The sequence below is a fragment of the Carassius carassius genome, chromosome 23, assembly GCF_963082965.1.
Source record: "Carassius carassius chromosome 23, fCarCar2.1, whole genome shotgun sequence".
NCBI lineage: Eukaryota > Metazoa > Chordata > Actinopteri > Cypriniformes > Cyprinidae > Carassius > Carassius carassius.
In genome coordinates this window covers 18,255,486-18,281,179 of record NC_081777.1, presented here as the reverse complement: position 1 = coordinate 18,281,179, position 25,694 = coordinate 18,255,486, and the positions used below count along the sequence as shown (strand labels likewise).

The 25,694-nt window shown below is 37.2% G+C and overlaps 4 protein-coding genes across 4 annotated transcripts; 2 read left to right on the top strand and 2 right to left on the bottom strand.

Annotated features, from left to right (window-relative positions):
• Nucleotides 1-646: 646 nt before the first annotated feature.
• On the bottom strand, nucleotides 647-1,832 carry ch25hl1.1 (cholesterol 25-hydroxylase like 1, tandem duplicate 1). The gene is given in 3 exon segments (XM_059507148.1): nucleotides 647-893; nucleotides 896-982; nucleotides 985-1,832. Coding segments are annotated over 3 exon segments (825 nt in total). The 5' UTR covers nucleotides 1,586-1,832; the 3' UTR covers nucleotides 647-756.
• Nucleotides 1,833-3,431: 1,599 nt separating this feature from the next.
• Nucleotides 3,432-14,596, bottom strand: LOC132101415 (uncharacterized). The gene is made up of 12 exons (XM_059506353.1): nucleotides 14,141-14,596; nucleotides 11,801-12,502; nucleotides 10,564-10,623; nucleotides 10,430-10,482; nucleotides 10,201-10,345; nucleotides 9,697-10,061; nucleotides 8,507-8,735; nucleotides 6,830-6,947; nucleotides 6,340-6,451; nucleotides 6,079-6,190; nucleotides 5,391-5,503; nucleotides 3,432-3,966 (listed from the first exon to the last, which is right to left on the bottom strand). Exons 1-12 carry the CDS (start codon nucleotides 14,168-14,170, stop codon nucleotides 3,894-3,896), a joined length of 2,112 nt encoding a protein of 703 aa, XP_059362336.1. The 5' UTR covers nucleotides 14,171-14,596; the 3' UTR covers nucleotides 3,432-3,893.
• A 47-nt stretch (nucleotides 14,597-14,643) lies between these two features.
• Nucleotides 14,644-17,141, top strand: ch25hl1.2 (cholesterol 25-hydroxylase like 1, tandem duplicate 2). Its single transcript, XM_059506354.1, has one exon. The coding sequence runs from the start codon at nucleotides 15,572-15,574 to the stop codon at nucleotides 16,400-16,402; it is 831 nt and encodes a 276-aa protein (XP_059362337.1). The 5' UTR covers nucleotides 14,644-15,571; the 3' UTR covers nucleotides 16,403-17,141.
• An 883-nt stretch (nucleotides 17,142-18,024) lies between these two features.
• tspan3a (tetraspanin 3a) lies at nucleotides 18,025-25,515 on the top strand. The gene is made up of 7 exons (XM_059506352.1): nucleotides 18,025-18,217; nucleotides 19,990-20,181; nucleotides 20,450-20,524; nucleotides 22,265-22,366; nucleotides 22,457-22,609; nucleotides 22,699-22,782; nucleotides 24,537-25,515. The coding sequence occupies exons 1-7, from the start codon at nucleotides 18,152-18,154 to the stop codon at nucleotides 24,627-24,629; spliced, it is 765 nt and encodes a 254-aa protein (XP_059362335.1). The 5' UTR covers nucleotides 18,025-18,151; the 3' UTR covers nucleotides 24,630-25,515.
• The last annotated feature ends 179 nt before the right edge of the window (nucleotides 25,516-25,694 follow it).

The following is a 25,694-nucleotide window of genomic DNA, read 5'->3' as shown; positions in this document are numbered from 1 at the left end:
AAAAACATCACTCAAAGCTATATGGCAGAATTTCTTTTTTCATTAAATCCAGCCTTGGTAAGCATAAGAGACTTCTTTTGCAAAACATCTTCCTGACCCCAATATTTTGAATGGTGGCGTATATGATTAAAATTAGTCTGAGACTTTGCATAGTTACATTTTCTTTACTCTTTTTCTGTAAAGATCTAGTGGCACATAATCCACACATTAAACAAACTAAGCATTATGTAATTAATAGTTTAATGAAATGCTGCTGAATCATTATGAAACTTTACAAAATTTCTCTCTTTGCAAAGTTAAGAGCTAATTTTCTCTAAAAGCAGTTCAGTGTTCACACATTGTACAGGTGGTATTTATTTATCTCCATATCAAAGAGATTTGCAAGGAAATACTGTCAAAGATCATATCCAGTAGAGAAATATTTGACCTTTTAATCTGTAATAAACTCTTGGTAGTGATTTGGAGAAAAGCACCAGCTTTGGGGATATTGAAAATGCCCTTCTCTTTAAAACTCAGTAATCGGGTTAGTTACCAGATATTATGCCACTTTACATAACTACTGCATATTGACTGCATATTTAATCTTCTGAAACTACGCTGCAAGACATGCACAAGAAAAATACAGAAATGCTCTTTATTCATTTAACCATATAGAATGCAGATGAAAAATACAAGACTAGAAAAATACAATGATTATACAAGAATTTAAATGTTTTATATATACACAGATTAAAGGTTTTAAACCAATGAAGCCATCTACTTGTCTTTATCAGTTTTCTTAGTTGGTTTCACTGTTACAGCAGTGCCAAAGAGTCTGTCCCAGTGACTAAAGAAAGGTGCAAAGTTGCTGCTGGGCTTCTGGTGATGTATATCGTGGGCCATCGCTCCTCCAAAGGAACCAGGTGGCCAGGCGAATAAGGCAAGTCGTAGCCGATATGGTCTTCCACAGACATCCAAATGCTGAAAACAGAGAAAGTCCATATGTCAGGGGATGGTACTTGAGCAGGATGGGGTCAATGTTGTTCCAGAAGCCCACTGTCATCAGCTCAACAGCGCTGAGGTGCTGGGTGGACCAGGAAAACGGCGCAATGTAATCGTGATGGATGGCGTGGACCCATCTATACAGGTGAGGGTTTTTGTGGTGCACCAAGTGCCAGAAGATGTACTGGGTGTCAAACATGAGCAAAACACCCAACAAGCCGAAGATCAGTTCCAATACTATTGGAGCAACCACAGGAAGTGGAGGCGCAGGCATCACCACATTGGTTATCAACACAGCCGGAAGCACAAAGACTAGATGATTGTACACCGCCGTTCCCAGGGTCCTCAGCATCATGCAGATGGTGGGAAGGTGCTGCTTTTGGAGCTTGCACTCAAAGAGAGGAGCGCTCTCTCCCAAGACATCCAGGAGAGCAAAGGGGACGCTGAAGATGAAATAGCAGTAGATGGCGAGCAGCACTGGGAAAAATGGAGAAGAGACCAGGGTGTAGTGCCGTAACAACAGGTAGTCCCACAGGGGCTGAAGAAGACGGTCAGAAGCCTTGGAATTTGGGAGCCGTATAGCAACTTCAGTGATGTTCCACATCCTGCTGCTAGATTGAGCAAATGCAAGTGAATGCTGATGGGAATAACCCAGCCCCTATTTATACTGCTGAGCCAGACTTGGACCTCCTATCAAGCCATGATAGGGCAAATTTATCTACGGTTTTCTCAGCCAATACCCCACAACCCAACCTTTCCTAGACATGAAATAAGACCGCTAGTTAACAAATGTTATGCTGATTACTTCCTTCAAATCCTGGCACAAAAGAAAAGCTTTCCGAATAACCCAAGTCTCTGGTCTGGGTTATTAAACGGACCATTTCTCTCAATTTTTCTGAATCTACAGCTGGTAAAACCAAATAGAAATAATAAATAAAAAGCTTAACTTTACTTTGACATTTAAATGTAACTGTTACCAAAAAACGTAGCAAGGACCTCCTACTATGCAGATGACAAAATAACTTTCCACCAATTCTCCTGCTTTGGTACAAGAAATGCATTTAGATTTGAATGATAGTGCAAATGTAACCTTACCTATTACCAGTAACATGGCAAGGACCTTCTACTACTCAAAAGACAAATTAATAAAACAGTTCAATAAAGAATCAAGGGTGTGTAAAGTTTTGAACTGGGCCATTGTGTAAATTCAGTTAATTTGTCTTGTGGACTATATATGTAAACGTCTTTTTATGTGAAAATAGCTTATTCAGGGCAGTGCAATAAAAAAGCTCCACACAGCTTTGGTACAACCAAATAAATATTAATTATTTAGTATAAATAGTAACTTTTATATAACTTGTGCTATTACCAAAAACCGAATACGGACATTCTATGATCCAGGAGACTATTTACACCAATCATTCCATTTCAGAGAATCAGTAAACTTTTTGAACTGGGTCATTTGTGTAAATTAATTTATTCTTTTGGATAATATGTAAACATCTGTTGCATATTTCTCATAGTTCAGTCATAAAGCTCTAGATGGCACAGACTGTTAGGTCATGCAGTCTGCTAGCAATCACATAATTTATGGCACAAGCTCATTATTCTTCAGCCAATGTAATTTCTTGCTCAACATTTAAAGCAAATGGTCTGGTTCAGCGTTTGCTAAAAGCTTGTCTACTTCGGGCTATCAGAGTTCCTCTGAAACCCTCCACCTCCCCCAGCTCCACATGTCTAGATCTGCCATGGAATGTATATATGCCCATTCATACAACATAACACATCTTACATGTTCAAAGCAGTAGCAGTGTTTGTAGCAGATCTAGTCCACCAAGACCAACATTGTTTTAAACTGTTGGGAACTCAGAAACGAAGACCAGGAGACTCTTGGGTAATCTTCAGCAGGATTCTTTATTGAGAATGCTCTGCGTGGCACTGCAGTCATCAAAAGACATAAGTCCCTAAGACATTGTAGTTTATGTACATTTTAAGGGGGCGGGATACACAGAGGTGGAGACAAACCTAAACAAAGCATGCAAATGCAATCAGGAAGGTGCCCGACACTTGCATCTTCCCAGCCTTGATCTCATCATCATAACAGTGTCAATTAAATACAGAGGTGCCTGACAGTATCGCTGATACCTTCACATTATCATAGAGACAAAAGGCACAGCTGTGTCTTTAGCTTAAAAAGCCAAATGGCAAGGAAGAGACAAAAGGACATTATCTCAGACACCTGATTTTCCTGATTTACCACAAAATGTATATCAAAACGTTTTCAGTTCATATGCTATTACATTGGAACCTAGATTTAACATTTTAGAAATTTGTAATCCCACAAAACAATATTTTTTTATTGCAATTTTGCTGATTCAAGGCTTTGTAAACGTATGACCATAACTGCATTTTACATACCCCATTCCATATTAATAACAACAACAAAAATATTTTTGTACATAATTTTATTTCAATTGCGATCATAGAAAATGCACAGACATATTTTGCATTCCATATTTTGCTTATTACAAGTATCCATAATTTGAATCGGTTGCATTTTGAAAAGAAATTAATAAGAGAGAGATGTCCAGTGACTAAGTAAAAATAATAATAAAATCTCACATCATAATGATTTTAACCTTTAGCAAACTTCTGAAGTCTATATGACTAGCATCATTTCAGGTATTCGTAAGCAATCGAAAAACAAAGCTGTATTGAATTTATGCACATGTAATATGTTTTTTTTCTACTAGCAAACAAAAAAAAGGAGATGTATAAAGAGTGGGAACAGTTTCCAAGTTATGCTGAATATATGTATGTGAAATCATTTGGAAAAAAAAATGTTATCTGATGACTTAAACATGTTTAAGTACCTGGCCATGTCTCATCTGATATAAGACCCCTTGGCATCCTTAATTACTTTTTTCTTTATTATTTTTCTTTGCCACTGTTTTACATGTATTGGCGTATTTTTGCCGGTCGTTCCTGTATAGAAAAATAAGATAATTAATCATTATAAATGATAAGTTTAAATACAGTTCAGAGACGGAAAAAAAACCTCACGATCACGCCATATTTGGTAAAATATTTTTTATAACAAATTAATTTTTTTAATGCAAAAACTACAACAAAAACCTACCATATTCTAGGCTTGTAAACAACTATTAGTTTAAAGGGTTAATTCGCCCAAATATCAAAATTATGTTATTGATAACTCACCCTCACGTCGTTCCAAACCCGTAAGACCTCCGTTCATCTTCTGAACACAGTTTAAGATATTTTAGATTTAGTCTGAATGCTTTCTGTCCCTCCATTGAAAGTGTGTGTACGGTCTACTGTCCATGTCCAGAAAGGTAAGAAAAACATCATCAAAGTAGTCCATGTGACATCAGACATTCTCGAGTCATTGGCGATGATTACCCTTGATTCAAGCCTTTGGTTTACCCGCGCTCATAACATAAGCACAGAATCAGTTCAGAATCAATCACCAAAAGAAACAGTTCAGTTCAGATCCGCTGTGTGTCAGTCTGCTTCATGCTTAATCACACAACACATGCGCAGTATCATCAGCTCCTCGGTTCTCGAATCAGACGCGTCTGACAGAAACGGTTCTTGACTCGAGAACAAGTCAATCGTTCGTTCGTTATCTGGCTCGGCTTGGTGTTCATCTTCAGTTCTCTCTTCACAGCAGTTCAGTCAGTGTACTGTTTGAGTAAATGAATTACTCCAGGATATTGGTTTGTTTTAACTCAGAGGGAGTGTCAGCCACATTAAAAAGTTAACAGCTTAAGTCATTTGTGGATTAATGCGTATTGGAGACGCGAACCGTTTAAAACGATTCAGTTCGATTTGGTGAACTGGTTCAAAAAGATCCAGTTACATCGAATGATTCGTTCACGAACCGGATATCACTTCACTGCAGTGAACGCGCTCACAATAGACCCGGAAGAGAAGACAATGCTGAGTAAAGTCATAGTTTTTGCTATTTTTGGACCAAAATGTATTTTCGATGCTTCAAAAAATTCTAACTGACCCTCTGATGTCACATGGACTACTTTGAAGATGTTTTTATTACTTTTCTGGACATGGACTGTATACCGTGCATACACTTTCAATGGAGGGACAGAAAGCTCTCGGACTAAATCTAAAATATCTTAAACTGTGTTCCGAAGATGAACGGCGGTCTTATGGGTTTGGAACAACATGAGGGTAAGTTATTAATGACATAATTTTATAATAATTTGGGTGAACTAACCCTTTAAGGTTAAATGTGACACTGTACATAAAGTATTGATCAAACAAAATACAGTATATGGTATTGCAAAATATATAACAGTAAGTAAATGTTGTACTAAGCTATATTTAACTGCCTTTACTTGTTTATAAAGTATAGGGAAATCAGCACATACCTGCTCATCTTAACCTTGTTTCTACAGCCATGTCCGCCCTCCCAGTGGCTTGTGAAGGCCGTTCTTGTCATCATACCTCCACAACTAATGCATGGTTTACCATTGTTGAATGGCTAGAAGAAGAAAATTAAACAAGTCAAAAGTTATAGGTATATTAGAAACCAGTAGAAGACCTGAAGCATGGATAAACAGTTTGTGCCAACCACTTTGTTTACATTGTAAATTATTTTCTTGAAAATCACAAAAATTCTAAATATTTTGAATCAAAGCGATTTTTCCATTTAGAACTAAAAATATTTTCATGTTCAATTCATTTCAATAGTAAAATAGTTTAATTCTAAATGCTTTAGATTCTAAATGCTTTAAGAAAAGTAAATTACTTTGGTACTGTTTCATCATTTGATGTCCAATGGAAAATCTAGATACTGTAGAAAAACCAGACAAAACACGTTGCGGACTCATTCTTGTTTTGGGAGCTAATGTCTTGCGTTCTTGTTTGTCTTGGCAAAATTTGGGTAAATTTTTTCTTTTGCTGCACTCACAGTTTTGTAATATTTCCGAAAACAGGTTTAAACAAGCAGAAAACCAGTCTAATTTGCCTCTAATTTCAGTGCAATATCTGGGTTAAGGGGGTTTAAGGTGAAAATAATCCTCATCCAGTCAGCCGGACGGCTTTTCTCCTGCTGACCTGCTCTTTGGCACAATAACCGCAGATCATTCTTGTGGCCAGCTCCATGGGATGGTCCTGATCTTCATCATGGCACACGTCACATGGGTACGCCCGACCACAGCACGGAAATCTAGAAGAAGAGACAGTAAATACAAGTCGGCTTTCCTAAATATGAGCCAAGGGCACTTTATAGGTCAAACAAGAGGACGTGGAGTTACACAAAGCTTTCTGCTACAAAATAAACCTCTTACAGACCCAGAAAATATTCCTGGTAGTTACCTTAGCCACCGCTGACTTTGTTTGAAATGCCTGCAGGCCCCTTTATCGGGTAGAGGTTTCCCTTGCTGAACCGCAGGGTCTCTGTAGTGTCGAGAGTATTGGGCAGCTGCACCTGTAAATTCAGTAAATAACAATAAACTGTTACATTTATATGCCATTTTTTCACACTCAATGCACTTTACAGAGAGGGCCGGAAATCTCCTTAACCTCAAGGCACCAGAGCATACCATATAATATCAATCTTAAGCTAAATAACAATGGCTTTTTACAGTATAGCATCCCTGTATGGGGCAACAGGACCGACACAGACATTTGCTAACTACAGCAGCAACCTTTGTTTTACCAGGGGGTATCCCGAACTCATCTGACCAGACTTGAACTTGAGCTTCAGTGGGAAATAATCCCTCACAGCGAGACCAACTCTAGGACATCAGTGCACAAGAAACAAGAACTGGACAGAATCAGTGAGTATATAGGACAGGGTTCAGACCTGTCTGATTTCTGGGCTCTGGCTGAATGAACTGAAAAAGTGTCGCCTCCACAAAAATGCTGAGTTTGGTATGACAATGTAGGCAGTTTTGCTCCCAGTTTTGCCCATAAGTGAGATTCTAGAAAAAAAAGTGAGAAAGAACAATTGGAAATTATATCACATGCTTTTCCTTCTGTTTTTCTTTTCCAGTACAGGTGCATCTCAATAAATTAGAATGTTTGTGAAAAAGTTTATTTATTTCAGTAATTCAACTCAAATTGTGAAACTTGTGTATTAAATAAATTCAATGCACACAGACTGAAGTAGTTGGTTCTTTTAATTGTGATGATTTTGGCTCACATTTAACAAAAACCCACCAAATCAATATCTCAGCTAATTAGAATACTTAATAAGACCAATAAAAAAACATTTAGTGAATTGTTGGCCTTCTGGAAAGTATGTTCATTTACTGTACATGTACTCAATACTTGGTAGGGGCTCTTTTTGCTTTAATTACTGTCTCAATTCAGCGTGGCATGGAGGTGTTCAGTGTGTGGCACTGATGAGGTGGTATGAAACCCAGGTTTCTTTGACAGTGGCCTTCAGCTCATCTGCATTGTTTGGTCTCTTGTTTCTCATTTTACTCCTGACAATAACCTATAGATTCTCTATGGGGTTCAGGTGTGGTGAGTTTGCTGGCCTGTCAAGCACACCAACTCCATGCTTTTGGCAGTGTGGGCAGGTGCCAAATCCTTCTGGAAAATGAAATCAGCATCTTCAAAACGCTGGTCAGCAGAAGGAAGCATAAAGTGCTCAAAAATTTCTTGGTAAACGAGTGCAGTGACTTTGGTTTTCAAAAAACACAATGGACAGACTGTGGAAACTTAACACTGCACTTCAAGCAACTTGGGCTATGAGCTTCTCCACCCTTCCTCCAGACTCTAGGACCTTGGTTTCCAAATGAAATACAAAACTTGCTTTCATCTGAAAAGAGGACTTTGGACCACTGGGCAACAGCCCAGTTCTTCTTCTCTTTAGCCCAGGTAAGACGCCTCTGACGCTGTCTGTGGTTCAGAAAATTCCTTGACACGTCTGTGTGTGGTGACTCTTGATACCTTGACCCCAGCCTCAGTCCATTCCTTGTGAAGTTCACTCAAATTCTTGAATCGATTTCGCTTGACAATCCTCATAAGGCTGTGGTTCTCTCGGTTGGTTGTGCATCTTTTTCTTTCACACTTTTTCCTTCCACTCAACTTTCTGTTAACATGCTTGGATACAGCACTCTGTGAACAGTCAGCTTCTTTGACAATGAATGTTTGTGGCCTATCCTCCTTGTGAAGGGTGTCAATGATTGTCTTCTGGACAACTCTCAGATCAGCAGTCTTCCCCATGATTCTGTAGCCTAGTGAACCAAACTGAGAGACCATTTTGAAGGCTAATTTGTTGAGATTATGAATTGGTGGTTTTTTGTTAAATGTGAGCCAAAATCATCACAATTAAAAGAAGCAAATACACAAGTTTCACAATTTGAGATAAATTAATGAAATAAATGAACTTTTCCATGACATTCTTATTTATTGAGATGCACTTGTATTTATCTGAGTGTCAAATTGTAGGGCTGTCAAAGTAATGTGTAAAATCATTATAAATATGAAATATATGATGTCAATTGTCATCTCCAGTAAATATTCATCAGACCTGAACTGTGTCCTCCTTGTTGCAGTTAAGGCAACCCACACTGAACACAGAGTCCTTCAAAACCAGATCAACAGGTGCAACTGCGTTAAGGTCCAAGTAGCCCAAAACATCACTGTAGTGGTGCAGCATACTGGGTCTGAAGGCAGCTCTGATCCCTGCTTGACACTTCTCACACTGAGCAGTACAGTCCCGATGACCCGTCAGGATCAGGTCAGAATCAACTTTACACCTACAAGGAGGGTCACATGGTTACTTTGCACTCTTGCCTAAAGGCATTTTGTGATAAATCAGTCCTCTAAAGAATTAAGAGGTCACATTTGGACCTGGTATTGACATCAAACTTGGGTGATCTATATATACTTGGGTATATATGTTTGTGTGTGTGTGTGTGTGTGTGTTTTAATAAAATAAAAAAGTTCAAGGCTTACTCAGAAAATAAGTTCAGACCACTGCCATGAAATTATACAAAATTGACCTCTATGTTCACGAAACTGTGCTACTGTTAAAGAAAACAGAAAACTAATATAATTTATATATCTTCAAATGTGAGTTTCATATTTTATGCTATATGTTTAGAAATAAATTATGGAGACATGAAAATGTACCAAGCAGTAGGTCGATGTATGTATGCATGTATACAATCACAGAACTGCCACTTGATGAAATTTGTCTCTACAGATTATAGACACAATTAAAAGAAAACAAAAACATTAAAGGCCTGTTTCCATCAATAAATGATACCTATAAAGACAGCTATAACAATAACCATATTATTGTCCATGCTAACAGGCAATAACACTGTTTATTATAAGTGCACACTGCAGTTATGTGGTCTGCTGCTTTAACTGCTCAAGCTCTTTAAAACCAGGTGGATTCTGCTTGTCACTGTTTTTACGGTTCGTCAGATGTAAAAAATGTGAGACAGGGATTCCAGCAAATTTGTTCCTTTGTGTCATTATATTGTGGTGTGGATTTCCTATTTTGATAGAATCAAATAATATTTAAAACCTCATTGTAAAAGCTATTGTCCTTGGTGTAAACGCACCTTAAAACAGCAATCTGTCTTCACTACTTGTGACAGGATCATTGAAGATGTAAATACCAGGTATAAAAAAATACCAGAATTCTAATTAACCACCTCTGATTAATAATCATAATGAAATATTTTAGTTTTAGTTTAGTAAACTCACCTGTTGCACTTCAGGGACACTGAGATCTGTTTAGCTGCCACAGTTGCTATTTGTTCTCCCAGTTTCAAACCCAGCAGTTTGATTTCAGTGCCTCTCCGTCGCTCTCTTGTTTTTATGTTCTCCACCCTCTGGCTGCCTTTTTCTCCATCACTACCAAAAGCAGTCTCATCCTCTTCCTCCTCATTCTCTGCTCCAGCTTCATCAAGCTCTTTTTCCTCCCCATCCTCTCCTGAAGCCACAGTGAGTGACACTATACGCTCAGGAGTGTCTGATTTCTTGGATGTGTTCTTAAAAACGGTGACCTTGATTTGCTCATAGGGAACAAACTGTATTCCAGCCCGCTCTAGGTCAACATCTTTCTTCAACTGAGAAGAGAGATTCGAGAGTAATTAATACTACTCCTATCCATTCACTGACCATCTGATGCATACTTTACACAAATCTGATTGGACAAGCTCTAATCTGATTGGCTGATTTATATTCTCATGGAAGTGCGAGTCTCACCTGCCTGGCTCCCTCAGTGAAGAGTTTCTCCATACTACGGTCCAGCCAGCGCAAGTATGGCCTAAAGAGCAGCTCGACTCTTCCCATCAGCTGATTAGTGGCATGTTTAGCCTTCAGCCATCCTTCTGAGGAACTCTGCACATATCTGCATTCACACAGCATAAAATAAATGCACTTACTGATTTCAGTTCACATTTGCATGTGTATAATCAGCAACAGTTCTTCTCACCTCCCCATGACTGATGGTAAGTCCTGGTCTTCAGGGATATCCACAGTGAAAACCTATGATACATTAGCTTTCATTAACAAAAACATAGCGTATGTTTTAACATCAAAATTCTGACACATTTCAAACATACAGACCTCTTGAGGGTAACGCTCAGGAAAGCTGACCATGATGTCCACTTCATTAAGATCAAATGGCTGCAAAACAGAAAAAAACAAAACATTGATGTCTATGAAACTACTGTAGCTCATGTCAAAACTTTTCATTAGATGTGCTTTGCATTAAATTGAATCTGTATATATAATTATAAGTGATCTATTTGTGATCTATATATTTATACTAGTAACATGCTTGCAACTGCTAATTATGAAAATGCACAAGAAGTTATTTTGCGTATAATATGTAAAATGGTACAAAAATCAAATTAAAAGAAAATTAATAATTGACATCATCAGTATAGCTTTATTAGTAAATGTAGTATAATGCAACATTATTGTATCCAGCATGCCAGCAAAAGTTTGGAATAATTAAGTTTATTTGATCAATTAAAATATCATTAGAATTTAAATCAACTGTTTTCTATTCCTACTACTCTCACTACTATTTACCCCCAACCCCAAGAATAATACTCGTTTTTTAACTGATCTTTGTTCTGTGTCTTCTAATGTAATCATGCTGGGTGATTTTAACATTCATATTGACAATGAAAGTAATGTAAGTACAGCTGAATTTTTATCTTGTTTGGACAGTTTGGACCCTAACCCTAACCCTTACCTGCTAACTTTACTACTCATTCTAAATGACACACTTCTCATAGAAACAATAGCGGGGCCCCTTCAAATGTAGAAAATTACAGTCCAACTTCTAATTTGCAATTTATTTCCAAAGTCTTGCAAAAAATGTGTTGCAGCTCAAGTTCACAATAATCTCTACAATAGTAAATTGTTTCAGATATTTTAATCTGGCTTTCATCCACACCATAGTACAGGAGACTGCTCTTATTAAAATTACTAATGATCTGGTATTGGCAGCTGATTCTGGATTATCAACAATACTTGTCCTTCTCAACCTGATTGTGACCTTTGATACCATCTCACATACAGTAAGATTCCCCCTTGTAAGATTAGTTTCTATAGGGATCACTAACACCCCCTGTCCTGGTTTCACTCAGTTCAAATTTTAAAAATTTAGATCAAGACCATCTACAGTTACCACTGGTGTCCCTCAGGGTTCTGTTTTGGGTCCACTGCTATTCATCATCTATTTACTCAATTTGAGAGCTAAGAGAAATGTTGAGGTTTTAGAGAAAATCTGCAAGACAGAGGCACTCCAGGAACAGCTTTAGACACCCCGGTCCATACAATAAGCGTTTACCCAGTCAGGGTCCGTGGCTTGAACCGTGAGTCTATAGTAGGTTAGCTGTCCATCTTCTCGCTCCTGCACGATGAGTTTGTCTTTCGGAAATCTCTTTGTGAGCTGAGCGATCTCGGTGGCTCTAAGCTGCTTGCAGACCTCATCTGTGAGATCAGCTAGTTTGACCTGCTCTTGACTTTTAGCTGGTCGTGGGGTCGGAGCAAAAGGCCTGAAGTTGCTCCTCTCTTTCGGGCCGTGAGGCTGGTCCTCAACAGGTGGAAATTGCTGTGGATGAAAGAAGCGACACCGGTCCTCCATTGCACAAAACCCAGACAGGAAGTAGCGGCAGGGTCGTCTGGCTCTCTCTTGCTTCACAGGTGCAGTTCTGTGGCTGGATGGAGGTGGAAGCTCCTCTGTACCAGACTGTCCATTTTCACCCGTCTGCTGCTGTGGGTCTGATGGGAGACCTTCCAAATTTCCTTCTTTCTCTTTGAGAGTTGGACCATTCTCTTCATCTTTCTGTGCACTCGCAGGTCTTTGATGAAGAAAGCGGCACCTTTTCCCATAATAGCATCGTCTGCCCTGAGAGTAGAAGCGACACAGTTGCTGCACCTGGCTGTACTTCTGTGAAGTGTCCTTACAGCTAATCTCTGTATTTTGGCTTAAATTTTCAGTGTCAGCTGACACGGATGAAGAGGCTGGTTCATCCCCAGGCCCCAATGACTGTGAAATACATAAAACAACGTAAAAATGTCTGTTATATGACAACATTCTCACATGAACAACATGCCATTTCAGTGTTTGATGTAGTGAGACAAATGTCTTCTTTTGTGTTTAAATCCTAACTGTGAATAAATTAATGAGGCCCTTGAATCTTAAAACAGTGTTCCTACAATAGTTTTTTTGTAACTGTTCAACAATAAAACACTAGTGTATTTGTGTATAGAGCCACAATAATAATCTGCTGAAAATTTAATCTTAAAACCTGATTTACATGCTTACTGTAACATTGTACCTTAAAATACCATCTGAAAGTGAACACTGAACACACTCATTTGCTACTACAGACTAAAAGTCTGTTTTTTAGACAGTTTGTTAAAGTAAACCTTCACAATAAAGATTTGATAGCTTTTAAAACTCTCTAAAGGTGCATCAGGTGCGTCACATTCAGGTTCATCCACAGAAAACTGCTGGTTTGAAAGTGACTTCTGTTTAAGCTGTGCCTCTTTTGATAAACAGACAACTGATCATTTTGCTGACCAAAAACTTTTGATAATTTAACCATAACATAACACATCCTAAAAAAAACAAGTAAGTACATAAGTGAGGGTTGCTTTCGAATCACAGCTTAATGAAGCTTGACAACACTTATGAATCTTTTGTTCTGATCAGTGTTTCGAAGCGTATATTACACTAGCCTAGACACGTGATTTAAGCAATGTAATTACATGTAATTATATAATTATATCACTACAGTTATAAAAGATCACAAATTAAACATTTAATTTTTTTAAATAAATTATTGTATACATTTTAATAAGCTATATTAATATATATTTCAATTCAAAATCCACAGATTGTCTGTCACTATTTTCCAATGACACTTAATTAGATCAGTTAACCTCAAATCTGTTTTGACTGATGAAATATCCTAAGTGATGATATTCTTCATATATATATATATATATATATATATATATATATATATATATATACACACTCTAGTCATTTGAAATGGATCAAAACCTTTCATCAAAGTTGTCCTAAAACCTAAAAACAAAATGTGTTCTCGTCTTAGGACAACTTTGATTAACTTTTCTGATCTACTTCAAATGTTGACTACTGTGTGTATATATTATAAACTGAAAAGATTTCACTTTAATGAATATACCCCGTTTTAAAAAGCAGGTGCCGCCAGCCTGTGCTGTTTCGAGATGATTGATAATGACTTCGAAACGGTGAATCATTTTGCGAAACAACTGGTTCAGTTGATTCAGAATTTCTAGAAGCCTAAGTTAATTTTTCCCGTCACTCATGTTCATTCTGATACCTACTAACACTTTTAACTTAGTTTTAAAATTATGCTTCATTAATAAAATAATCTTAAATTAACCATATCCAACTGATTCACTGAAAAGATTCGACTCCCAATTCACTGACGAATCGAACATTTCTACCACGCACTTGTGGGATCAGGAAGTCCTGCTAAACCTAAAGTTCGACTGTTTAAAATACGCTACCATATTGGTTTGGTTTACTTATGTTGGCGTTTAGGTGGATTGGAGCTGACAATGTTGTTTTGAATTAAAACTCTGATCAAAATTGCTGGTGGATGTCACCTAACAGACGTTCGCCACTAACCTGCACCACATCCGCACTTTCTGACTCCATTAGATCGGATAGCACACACCTTGTAGTCACTGTAAACTCTACAGTATTTCAGTACTTATTGCTGTCGCTCTGTCTCAGTACGTTTACGTTTATGTTAGCATAAACATGCGATATTCTTAGATTGGGAGGCACTCAAAACACAAGTTATGAGACAAGACGCTTCCTTCCTCCAGGAGGCGCTTCGCTGGCTCACAAAGTCGAATTCTTAATTTATCCGCGTTCAAATCTTAAAACGATTCTTACGTTACTGGAGACATTTCTACACCAAAAAGTGTAATCGTTTAACTCTATCCACTGATACCTGACATGCCAAAAAGAGAAATTAAAATCTGTTCAAGCTACTCGTGCTAAATTAATTTTTAAAAAGCGTTATGATGTAATCATGTTGCACTGTGATTTATCCAACCTGACCAGCTTGGAGGAAAGTAACATGCACCACGTGACACCTTGAGCGCTATACTTCGGTATCGTTCTGGAAAAGGTGTTTTTCTCTCTCGGGCTATGAGGCTGGTTCTGTGGAAGCCAAAAGCGGTCCTTCACTGCACAAAATCGATAAAGGAAATAGCGACAGGAACGCCTGGCTCTCTTTTGCTTTACAGTTTAGCAGTTTTGTGGCTGAATGTGGGCGGATGCTCCTCTTTTCCAGACTGGCTGCTGTCACTCGACGAACGCTGCTGTGTGACTTTGATGCGTGACCGTCCACATTTCTTTCTTTTTCTTTGTGAGCTGTAATATTCTCTCTCTTTCGTTGCGCCTGCAGCTCTCTGATGAAGAAAGCGGCATTTTTTTTATTTTAATAGCATCTTCACCTCCTCTGAGTGTAGAGACGGCACGATTGCTACACCAGCCATGGCCTCATAATTAAATAATTTACTTCGGAATAATATCAGTGAGATATTTTTCTATTCATTGATTTCAAAATACACAGTAAAGAATAGTATATTTCGGCCAATCATATCTGACCAATTAGAGACAACGTGTGGGCCAAAGCCACGCCCATTAAATACAGCTATTCTAATCTCCTTTCTATTTGCTGATTCTTTTTCCATCGTTTGACTTATACGTCTTCGACGCCCTTTTACGTCACGGAGTGGAAAGACAACAGCGCATGTCGGGACTGAATAAATTCATATTCAAACTGTCTTAAACACACCTTTTATTCCTAGAATTTAAATAAATATATATGTATAACATCGTAAAAGTAATGTCTACATACACCCCTCAGACACCTAAATAATTTAGAAACAGAATAAAGGTATAAATATTTAAGTGCAAAGTCATTAGATTCCAGGTAGGCTACCTGAGACATGAAGCATCAAGGACAGAGGATTTAGAAAGCTAAACTATTTTAAGTTGTATTTGTTGCTTTAAAAGAAATATAGTTGACTGATTACTGATAAAATGACACCAGTTCAGGTGTTTGAGACAATTTGGGAGACCTTCCAGTCAAAAGACTCAGTTTTGCAGCCTATGTGGGACTATGTGCGACTCAACCACACTGAAACTCTTCGGTCTCCTCTCTTTCCTGTGATTCTCACCGTAGCGTCGTATTTTGTGCTTTGTCTACCCTATTTAGTCTGCGACATCATGGGAAAGAAGTGGCCAGCTATTAACCGGTACAAGATCCAGCCCGGCAAGATGCCCACAACTGCAATGCTCCTTCACTGCAGTGGAGTTACTCTTTATAATCACGTACTTCTGGTGTTTCCTGCCGCAGTAGCGCAGTGGATGTGGAGACCTCCTGTCCCCCTTCCTGAAAGAGCACCTACATTGCTTGAACTTGCAGGAGGGGTGACTGGAAACCTTCTTCTTTTTGACTTACAGTATTTTATCTGGCACTTTTTGCATCATAAGATCCGCTGGCTGTATGTGACTTTCCATGCTATCCACCATAAATACTCCGCCCCATTTGCTCTGGCCACACAGTGCCTTGGCGGATGGGAGTTGGTGACGGTGGGTTTCTGGACCACGATCAACCCCATTCTGCTGAGGTGTCACCTGCTCACCACCTGGATGTTCATGGTGGTCCACGTCTATGTATCGGTGGAAGACCACTGCGGATATGATTTTCCTTGGTCCATGTCTCGTCTGATCCCATTTGGTGTTTATGGAGGTCCGAGCAAGCATGATGTGCACCACCAGAAACCTAATACTAACTTTGCACCCCATTTTAGTCACTGGGATAAACTGTTTGGCACTCATGCTGATTTTAGTTTTGCTAAAACTCAGTGATGAGCATGCATGTGTAAATATTATATTTGCATGTTTGGTTGCTTCAGGCAGAGCTTAAACAATGCAGAACTTCAGTTTTCACTTTTGCTTTATTTGTATAGGAACAGTATTAAAGGCATGATTTTAGTGCAACAATTTTAAATAAATACATTAAAAATTAAGATGATGCATAGAGATTATAGTAATATAATAAAGGCTAATTTGCATATCATAAACATAGTTATAATTAGTAAATTACTAAAAACGAGTAAGAATCTGTTTGTTTGTTTTTTAACCAGCATTTTAACATTATGACAGAACTCAAATCTTGCATCAGTTGTATGTAAGTTGAGAACCTTCTGCAGAGATAATTCTTCTGGTAACATTATGTCTATTTATTCATTTAGAAATAAATGTTATGTTGATTATCAACTTTAATCAGCTGTATTATATTAGCGTTTAAAAACTAGTTTTACATATGATACATTTATACAGTTTTAAAATGCACAAGAATAAAAAAATGTATATTGTGACCTTTTATGGTTTATCACTGTAAGGGATTTTAAAGTTTATTGGAGCATGTTTTACAAGAAAATATAATTTTAGTGTTTCTGCTTAAAAATGTTGTTTAATTCAATGTTTTACTTGCCCTTTCTTTGAATTATTTGTGAAATTTGCTAGCAATTTCTTGAAAACTGTTTCAAAGGAAATCCTACAGTATTCTTTTATTGTTTATTTATTTATTTATTTTAGTGATTGTGAATTTGTGGCACAATCTGAAATGTGAGACAAAATCATTGCATACATAATAAATTAAAATATACTATATTATATCCTTTTTTTCTTCAGCTATAAAACAGGTGTGGAAAGGAAAATATGTAAATGAAGATATTTCTTAATTATTTCTGGTTTCTCCTACATACCATGGTAAACTCAGAAGCAAATTTTCACAAGAGGAAGTTTTTTTTCTTTTACTTTTTTAATGGAAAGCAGATTTGCATATGCGTGTGAACTCAAAGTAGATCATAATGCAGTTGCCTCTCATTTCAAATCCTGATTTGAATCTCTGTGTTGATAATATTATCTCTGTTTTTTTAAGACTAAACTGTAATATTTACACATCTGTTGTTTATTTCATGGAATAGTTAACATTGCTTTAATCATTTGTTGGGTGTAAGCATTGTTCTGATTGATTGTGATTATGCAACTCAATGATGTAACAGCAGGTGTCAGTAAAGAGATTACTTAGTTAAATCCCATTGTGTAACTATCTTGCATGTAACCCTTTACTTTCTATATTTAATTTAATAAATTAAATTTAATTAGTCGATGTTTTTAATAGCAGGAAAAGATGTAGTTATTTGCAGTTACAAAAAAAAATTAATAATAATATTTAGATAGAATAGTTAGTATTTTATGAAGACAATGTGAGTGATGCGTGCCGGTGCAAAACTTGTAATGCTTAATGCTTTGCTAAAGCCAGTGCTACTAATAAAAGTCTATTTAGGTCACTAAATTTCTGTGTTTCCGTTATTTCCCAAATAAACGTCAAAACTGAATAATGATCAGTCACAAACCTCGCTCCTCGCTCCTCGCTTTGTGACAGCGTCATTGAGAGTTCGTCATCTGACCGCTGTGTGGCGCTGTTCCCGGATCAGAATCAAACACACAGCAGTGGTATGGCCGCAAGGAAACAGACAGCCATTTTATAATCCGCAACCAGTTTGGAATATTTGCAACTTAAACGGCTTCCCCCCCCCCCATCTTCTAATGATGGGTCAGTGTGGAATTACGTCGTCTAAAACCGTTTTGGTGTTCCTGAACCTGATATTCTGGGTAAGTTAGGTGTATTTGGGGTAGAATTTAGGAGTGCGTCAGTGTTGTCAGATGGACACAGTCAGGTGTCGAGCAGCTGCATTATTACACACACACTCCTTTAAATACCCAATACGTTTATAAAACCTGCTAAATGCGTGCATATTTTGCTATATTTGATATGTATTTTGTGTTTATATTGCATTATTTAAAAAACTGCTCGTTGCTGTGTATTGCAGTGCATGTTTACATATTTCCCGCAGTCTTAATACGTCTACATTGATTACTATAAGATTCGTGTTTATATGTCTTCTAGCCTTGAATATGCTTGCGTGTACTGGCAAGTCACCCTCATTGTTTTCCTCAGCCCCAGAGCACGTTTAGTTGTACTGTTTGACAGGTTAAACCTATTTCTCCTTAAGCAAGTCCGTTTGGAAACTCTGTAATCATTAGGAAGGAGTTTTGAAGGATAAAACTAATAGCAGTTTCCTCAAAGGATTCCGTCATCATCACAAAACAACAAAACACGCCTTTTAAAAAAAACATTTCACAATGACTTCGCAATGGGGTCGGATGTGAAACATTTGTACAGAAGATTTGGATTTTCTACAAATTATTTCCTTTTAATAGCTCTGTAATATTGCTTTAATACAGTACGTTCAAGTAGTAGTTGTAATAATAATAATTATAATTATAATGATTTGGTAAATAAGAAAAAAAAAGTATTTTCATATTATTAAGCGGATCATATGTAGTTATAATTTGATTTCATAAAATACTAGGTAAAATTAATTAAATATAATTATTTTGATGTTATAAAGATTAAAACCCTTAATTTTAAAAACTAATGTTAAAGTCAATATAGTCAATTCTTAGTTAAGGTATTTAGGTGAATTTTCATTTTTATAACAAGGATATATTATATATATATATATATATATATATATATATATAAAATATTCAAAACAATTAAAAATTCACTTTGAGGCTCTACAAAAAGGAAAAAAGGTCTGTTTGAGTAGGATTAAAATGAGTAGGATTTAAATCAGTAATATTGGCCAGAGTGGCCACTACACTGTGTGTGTGTGTGTGTGTGTGTGTGTGTGTGTGTGTGTGTGTGTGTGTGTGTGTGTGTGTGTGTGTGTGTGTGTGTGAGGTTCGCACATTGGGAACTGAACAACTGAACTGGGGCATTGGTGGCAAAGTTTCACAGTGAAGACCTAAACTGAGCTGTTAGAGCTGTAGAAACACTACTCCACCTATCAGCTGGATTTTCTGGTATGCGTTTGTTTGATTAATCTCTTTTATCTGGGACTGGATGAAGTTTAAAGTCTCCACCTGACAGATACAGGTAGTATGACACTATATCCGGTTCTTTTTTTAGTGATCAGGCTGCTTTATTAAATCTGTGTTCATCACGTCAGAGCCTGAGAGCTGTGCTGAACTGATTCATGGGGGTTTTATGGTGCAGTTGTACGTGTGGAAGACTAAAACCTTGTAAAACTAGTTTTTCCCAAAATGCATGGTGGTCCATGGAGGACCCAGAACACTTTTAATTCCTGTCCTCTTTCCTTATAAGATGACAATTATCTTTAATTTGTTGATCTTTAATTTTGGCTGATGGTCAGCATATCCTTAGTCATTCTTAGATTTGAAAGTCAAAGTGACATGAAGTTGTGTTTGGTTCCAATACCTTTATCCTAAATTACTCATTTCTGTGAAGATGACTGCATTACTTCAATCCAGTAACATATCTGCTCTCATGTAACTAACCCTCTGTTATCTCCTTATAGGCCGCGGCTGGCATTCTCTGCTATGTTGGAGCCTATGTGTTCATCACGTATGATGACTATGACCATTTCTTTGAGGATGTGTACACCCTGATCCCAGCCGTTGTCATTATCGCAGTCGGAGCGCTATTGTTCATCATTGGACTCATTGGATGCTGCGCCACTATTCGAGAGAGCCGCTGCGGTCTTGCCACGGTTCGTGAACTGTTCAATTTCCAGCACTTGCTATTAGTGTTTTCCTTTAATTAATACTTTTATCCAGCAAGGAAGCATTCAATTAATTATAAGTGACTGTAAATACATTTTAAACGTTGCAAAAGAATTCAAATGGAAAAAAAATGTATGATGGTTTCCACAGGAATGTTTTCAACATTGATGATAAACAAGATGAAATGGCTAGTTTATCATTCTTTATATATCTTGCCCTGCTAAAACCACATTTCCTTGCATCTGTTGTTTGCAGTTTGTCATCATTCTTATGCTGGTGTTCGTAACTGAGGTGGTTGTGGTGGTTCTTGGCTACATTTACAGAGCAAAGGTGAGTCCAGCATTGAAAGGAAGTCAATATTTATAGAAATAGGAGTGCCTCCATCGCTTTTGTTTTTATATGAAAGCGCTTCTCACTTCGTAAACTCTTTCAGTTGTGTGCAAAGATGACCAATGCCTCGTATTGTACTGTGTATTACAGTATAACATTGCTGTATAGACTACAAAAATGTGTTTCCTGATGTCAGGGTCAGATGGAGGACAAAATTAATAAGAATACCCCTCAAAATTCAAAATATCAACTAAAAGTGCCCTTTAATGAGTTTTGCTATTTTGTAGTTAAACAATATTAGACAAGCAGGAGTGCTGTGTTTTTTTAAATATCAGCACGATTGCAATTGTGATATTGATTTTATATTTCAACACACAAGAAGTTAATGTTAAAGGGTTAGTTCACCCAATTTGCAAAATTATGTCATAAATAACTTATAATGTCGTTCCAAACCTGTAAGACCTCAGTTTATTTTTGGAACACAGTTTAAGATATTTTAGATTTAGTCCGAGAGCTTTCAGTCCCTCCATTGAAGCTGTGTGTACGGTATACTGTCTATGTCCAGAAAGGTAAGAAAAACATCTTCAAAGTAGTCCATGTGACATCAGAGGGTCAGTTAGAATATTTTGAAGCATCGAAAATACATTTTGGTCCAAAAATAGCAGAAACTACGACTTTATTCAGCATTGTCTTCTCTTCCGTGTCTGTTGTGAGCGAGTTCAAAACAAAGCAGTTTGTCATATCCGGTTCGCAAACGAATCATTCGATGTAACCAGTTCTTTTTGAAACAGTTCACCAAATTGAACTGAATCGTTTTAAATGGTTCGCGTCTCCAATACGCATTAATCCGCAAATGACTTAAGCTGTTTTTTTTTTTTAATGTGGCTGACACTTCCTCTGAGTTCAAACAAACCAATATCCCGGAGTAATACATTTACTCAAACAGTACACTGACTGAACTGCTGTGAAGAGAGAACTGAAGATGAACACCAAGCCGAGCCAGATAACAACTCGTTCACGAGTTAAGAACCGGTTGCATCGGTTTTCGGATCACCAGTAGTTCTTTCTGACAGTTCGATTCAATAAACGGTTGACCCTCTGATGTCACATGGACTACTTTGATGATGTTTTTCTTACCTTTCTGGACATGGACAGTATATAGTACACACAGTTTCAATGGAGGGACTGAAAGCTCTCGGACTAAATCTAAAATATCTTAAACTGTGCCCCGAAGATGAACGGTGGTCTTATGGGTTTGGAACGACATGAGGGTGAGTTATCAATAACATAATTTTCATTTGTGGGTGAACTATCGCTTTAAGTGAATTACATTTTAGACATTATTTACATTAATCTTGTTTCTTGAATGAATCGGCTGTTTGAATGAATTGTTTGAATGAATGACTCGCTCATTAACACATGCCAACACCTACTGTTAGTTGTAGTTAAATTTTGTAAGTATAATTTCATATATTTTTTTTTAGCATTTTACACTTATATATTCGAAATGTTATTTAGAAAACAATATTATTAAAGCATTTTGTAGTATTTTATTATTGCACTTTCTATTATTGCATTATTGCAATTTCTTGTTTAAATATTAGAATCTGACCAGAGATAAGGTTTTAAAGAAATTGCCCTCATAAAGAAAAAAACTATTCCCTTTGATATCAATTTACAAGGGGAAATATTGACCCTTAATGGAATGCTAATTTGTGTCACTGGTGGATGTGTTTGTAGGTGGAAGACGAGGTCAATCATTCCATCCAGAAAGTGTATGATGAATACAACGGCACCAACACGGATGCTCCCAGCCGCGCAATTGACTATGTGCAGAGACAGGTAAGACTGATGAGACGTACAGAATGATATTGAATTGCTATATTGTTATATCCCAACCCTAAAAATAAAAACACCATAATGTCTTTGTAGCTCCATTGCTGTGGGATCGCCAACTACTCAGACTGGAAGAACACGCGCTGGTTTAAGGAGTCAAGAAACAACAGTGTGCCACTGAGCTGCTGCAAACCCAACGTGAACAACTGCACCGGCTCGCTCTCCCGTCCCGGAGACCTCTACCCTGAAGTGAGAGACGTTTGAGAAATGTGTGCTTGTAGCCGATGAAACAAAGGAAGCCTGCTTGTGATGTTAATGTATCTGTTGAATCATTTTAGGGATGTGAAGTCCTGGTTGTGAAGAAACTGAAAGAGATTATGATGTACGTCATCTGGGCCGCTCTGACGTTTGCTGCAATTCAGGTACGCTGTTCAGATTATTTTTTCTTTTTTAATTCATGTGGTGCAGTTTCAGTGTTGTTAGTCATGAAAATGCATAAATCACAGTTTCCCAAACGGGGTTGTGAGTTGATGGAAAGATGAAAAAATTATTGCTTGTGCTAATGTGTGATAATTGTGATATAGCTTAGTGCTATTATGCCAAAAAGGTTGTGATTTAGTGAAATAACTCTATAGGCCGCTGCACTATGTTTAAACAAGTGTTCACGTGAGCAGCTCATGATCCAGTGTATTCAGTGTCTTAGTGCTTCTCGGTTTACAGTAAATTCAGCCGACTTCATCTTGGCATGCTGTGCACTATTTAACGTGCATTTGTGAATGTGTGCCACATTTAATTTATGTACACACTTGCATAAGTTAAATAAATTTTACAATATTTTTGTGGTCGGATCATTTCATTACTATTCCATCTAGATAAAAGCTTGAGGGTTTGAATGTTTAAAGGTTAACAGTTTAAGATATAAACCAACATCAGAGGACCATGAATATATGAATGTGGTGTTCAATTATTGAAATATTAACTTCTCAGGGGGTACTTTAAGTAAATATTTTACGTTGGCTGGGGTTCGACTGACAAGAAAGTTTGGGAACCCCTGGTTTAGGCTATGAATCAACAGTGCAGAGCTTGTCCAGCAGCTTCAGCGTGTTCCTCCTTTGTTCCCGTCAGACAGAGCTCTGGGACTGCAGCACTCGGGCAGCATCAGTATGTGCTTTTGTTCCCCTGTAGCTGCTGAATCACAGACTTTGACATTCATACGGTTCCAAATACCCTCTGGGGCATAAAGGCAAATAAGACAAGCCCAGCACATGCCCGTGACTTACACATGGTAACTGACTCAGTCTGCCTCAATTAACAAGCAAGAACCGGGGCAGTGGGTTAGGTTATTCTTGGCAAACTTGCATAAATTACCCCAGATGGGTTTCCTTTTCAAGGTTTTTTTTTTTGTTTTTTGTTTTTATTTTTCATTGTCTGAATTTATGGATTAAATTTTTCTGTGCCAGTGTGAAGAAGTTCACCTGACTCTTTTGTAGACTGTTGTCATAAATGCAATTTGAAATAACGGCTATTGTATATTATGGTAACGTGCATTTCCTGCCACAGTCCACTTTTAATTATCTGGTGAAGATATTGAAATGGAGATATTTTCCTTTTTTACTTGTATACTTTTATGCTCACCAATGCTGCATTTATTTGATTAAATATACAATAAAACAGTGATATTGTTAAATATCATTATTTAATCATATATGATATAGATGTTTTCAATTTTATAATGTTTTAAAATTTAATTTGTTCCTGTGATGGCAATTCAGAATTTTCAGGAAGCTTTACTCCAGTCTTCAATATCACATGATCCGTCAGAAATTATTCCAATATGCTGATTTCATGCTCAAAAAAAAAACAAAACATTCCTTAATATCATCAATGTTGAAAGCAGTTGTGATGCTTAATACTTTTGTGGGAACCATTACAGTTTATTATTTATTTTTCAGGATTCTTTGATTAATAAAAAGTTTTTAAATATGATTTTTTTTATATAACTGTCTATAATGTAAATTTTGATCAATTCAGTGCTTTCTTATAATGTCCAATTTGAATATCAGCAGTTTATCATTTTCAACCTGAATTGTAGGATTTATTCTTACCATGTACCAGTGCAGATGTTACTCTCATATCTGTGAGTTATAAATGAAGTCAAACTTTACTTTTTCTCCAGATGCTGGGAATGCTGTGTGCTTGTGTGGTGCTGTGTCGCAGAAGCCGAGACCCGGCCTACGAGCTTCTCATGACCGGAGGGACGTATGCATGAAAAACCCTAGCAGACAGACTCTCTCTTTCATGCACGCACACACACACACACACAGACACACACTGGGCTCAGGGTTCTGTCGGTGTGAGGTGGCACACTGGATATGCCCTAATTTATCTCACTTTCTACACACCTTACACAGGGTTTGCTCACACATTGCACTGGTGATGGGTGAAACAAAGCGCATACTCTTTATTTATACAGTGCACGTCACTGAAAATGACTACGTTTTAATTTAAACCTTTGTTTTTTTCTCAAAGGCATTGGGCCAGACTGCAAAATCGCAGACAGCCAGTTTTTAATCCCATTGACAAGACTTTAACACAATAAAAGTTAACATTTTCTCTTCCTTGTTTCTATTATATGGAGTGGAAGATTATATGGAATAATATGTGGAATGTATGCTTTCCTCATTTGTTAGTTTGCACTATGTGTACGGTTTAGTTACACATTACAAATACCAAGATGGTAAATGGTTGGGAGGGGAAAATTCTTTAATGCGAGAGGATCGACTCGTGGTACCGCTGTCTCAGATGTCACCCATCACCAGTGTGAGAGACCGGTCTGGATTGACCACACAAGAGGCATTGTGGGTACAATCGTACAGCTAAATGTTCACAATGGGGTTCACACGTAAAGTGTAAAGAAGTTTGGGGGATGCTCTAGATGCACTACCTACCATTTACTGAACTCTTTATCTTCTTTTCCTCCTTTTTCCATTGCTTAGAGTGTAAACATTACTAGTCTAGTAATATATAGAGTTTAAAGTTAGTTTGGAAAAGATATAGGTATGTCAAACTGGGTCAACAGTGTATTATTTTAGGGAGGAAAAATGGCGAAATAAGCTTGTAATATTCGATCTTAAAATAAATGTTTCATAAGTTGACACCGTCCTGTCGTTTCATTCCTTTGATGTGAATAAGTTATTGGCTTGTATGCCATGGATACAAAATGTTAAATTACATTGTGTAAAAAAACGAATATTTTTTAATGCAGTTTAAAGTAAGTTAATATTTTGATGTTTTATTTCTAATTTATTAATTTGTGTTGATATAGATAAACCAT

Bases quoted from the DNA above. Each gene is read 5' to 3' on its own strand.
- LOC132101415 (XM_059506353.1), bottom strand. From the start codon at position 14,170: ATGGAGTCAGAAAGTGCGGATGTGGTGCAG. The intron at 5,504-6,078 runs GTCAGCAGGAGA...TTCTTCTTCTAG, and splicing joins GTTATTGTGCCAAAGAGCAG to CCATTCAACAATGGTAAACC. The intron at 3,967-5,390 runs GTATGTGCTGAT...TTTTCTATACAG, and splicing joins AACAAGGTTAAGATGAGCAG to GAACGACCGGCAAAAATACG.
- ch25hl1.2 (XM_059506354.1), top strand. From the start codon at position 15,572: ATGACACCAGTTCAGGTGTTTGAGACAATTTGGGAGACCTTCCAGTCA.
- tspan3a (XM_059506352.1), top strand. From the start codon at position 18,152: ATGATGGGTCAGTGTGGAATTACGTCGTCTAAAACCGTTTTGGTGTTC. The intron at 22,610-22,698 runs GTGAGAGACGTT...GAATCATTTTAG, and splicing joins CCGGAGACCTCTACCCTGAA to GGATGTGAAGTCCTGGTTGT. The intron at 22,783-24,536 runs GTACGCTGTTCA...CTTTTTCTCCAG, and splicing joins TGACGTTTGCTGCAATTCAG to ATGCTGGGAATGCTGTGTGC.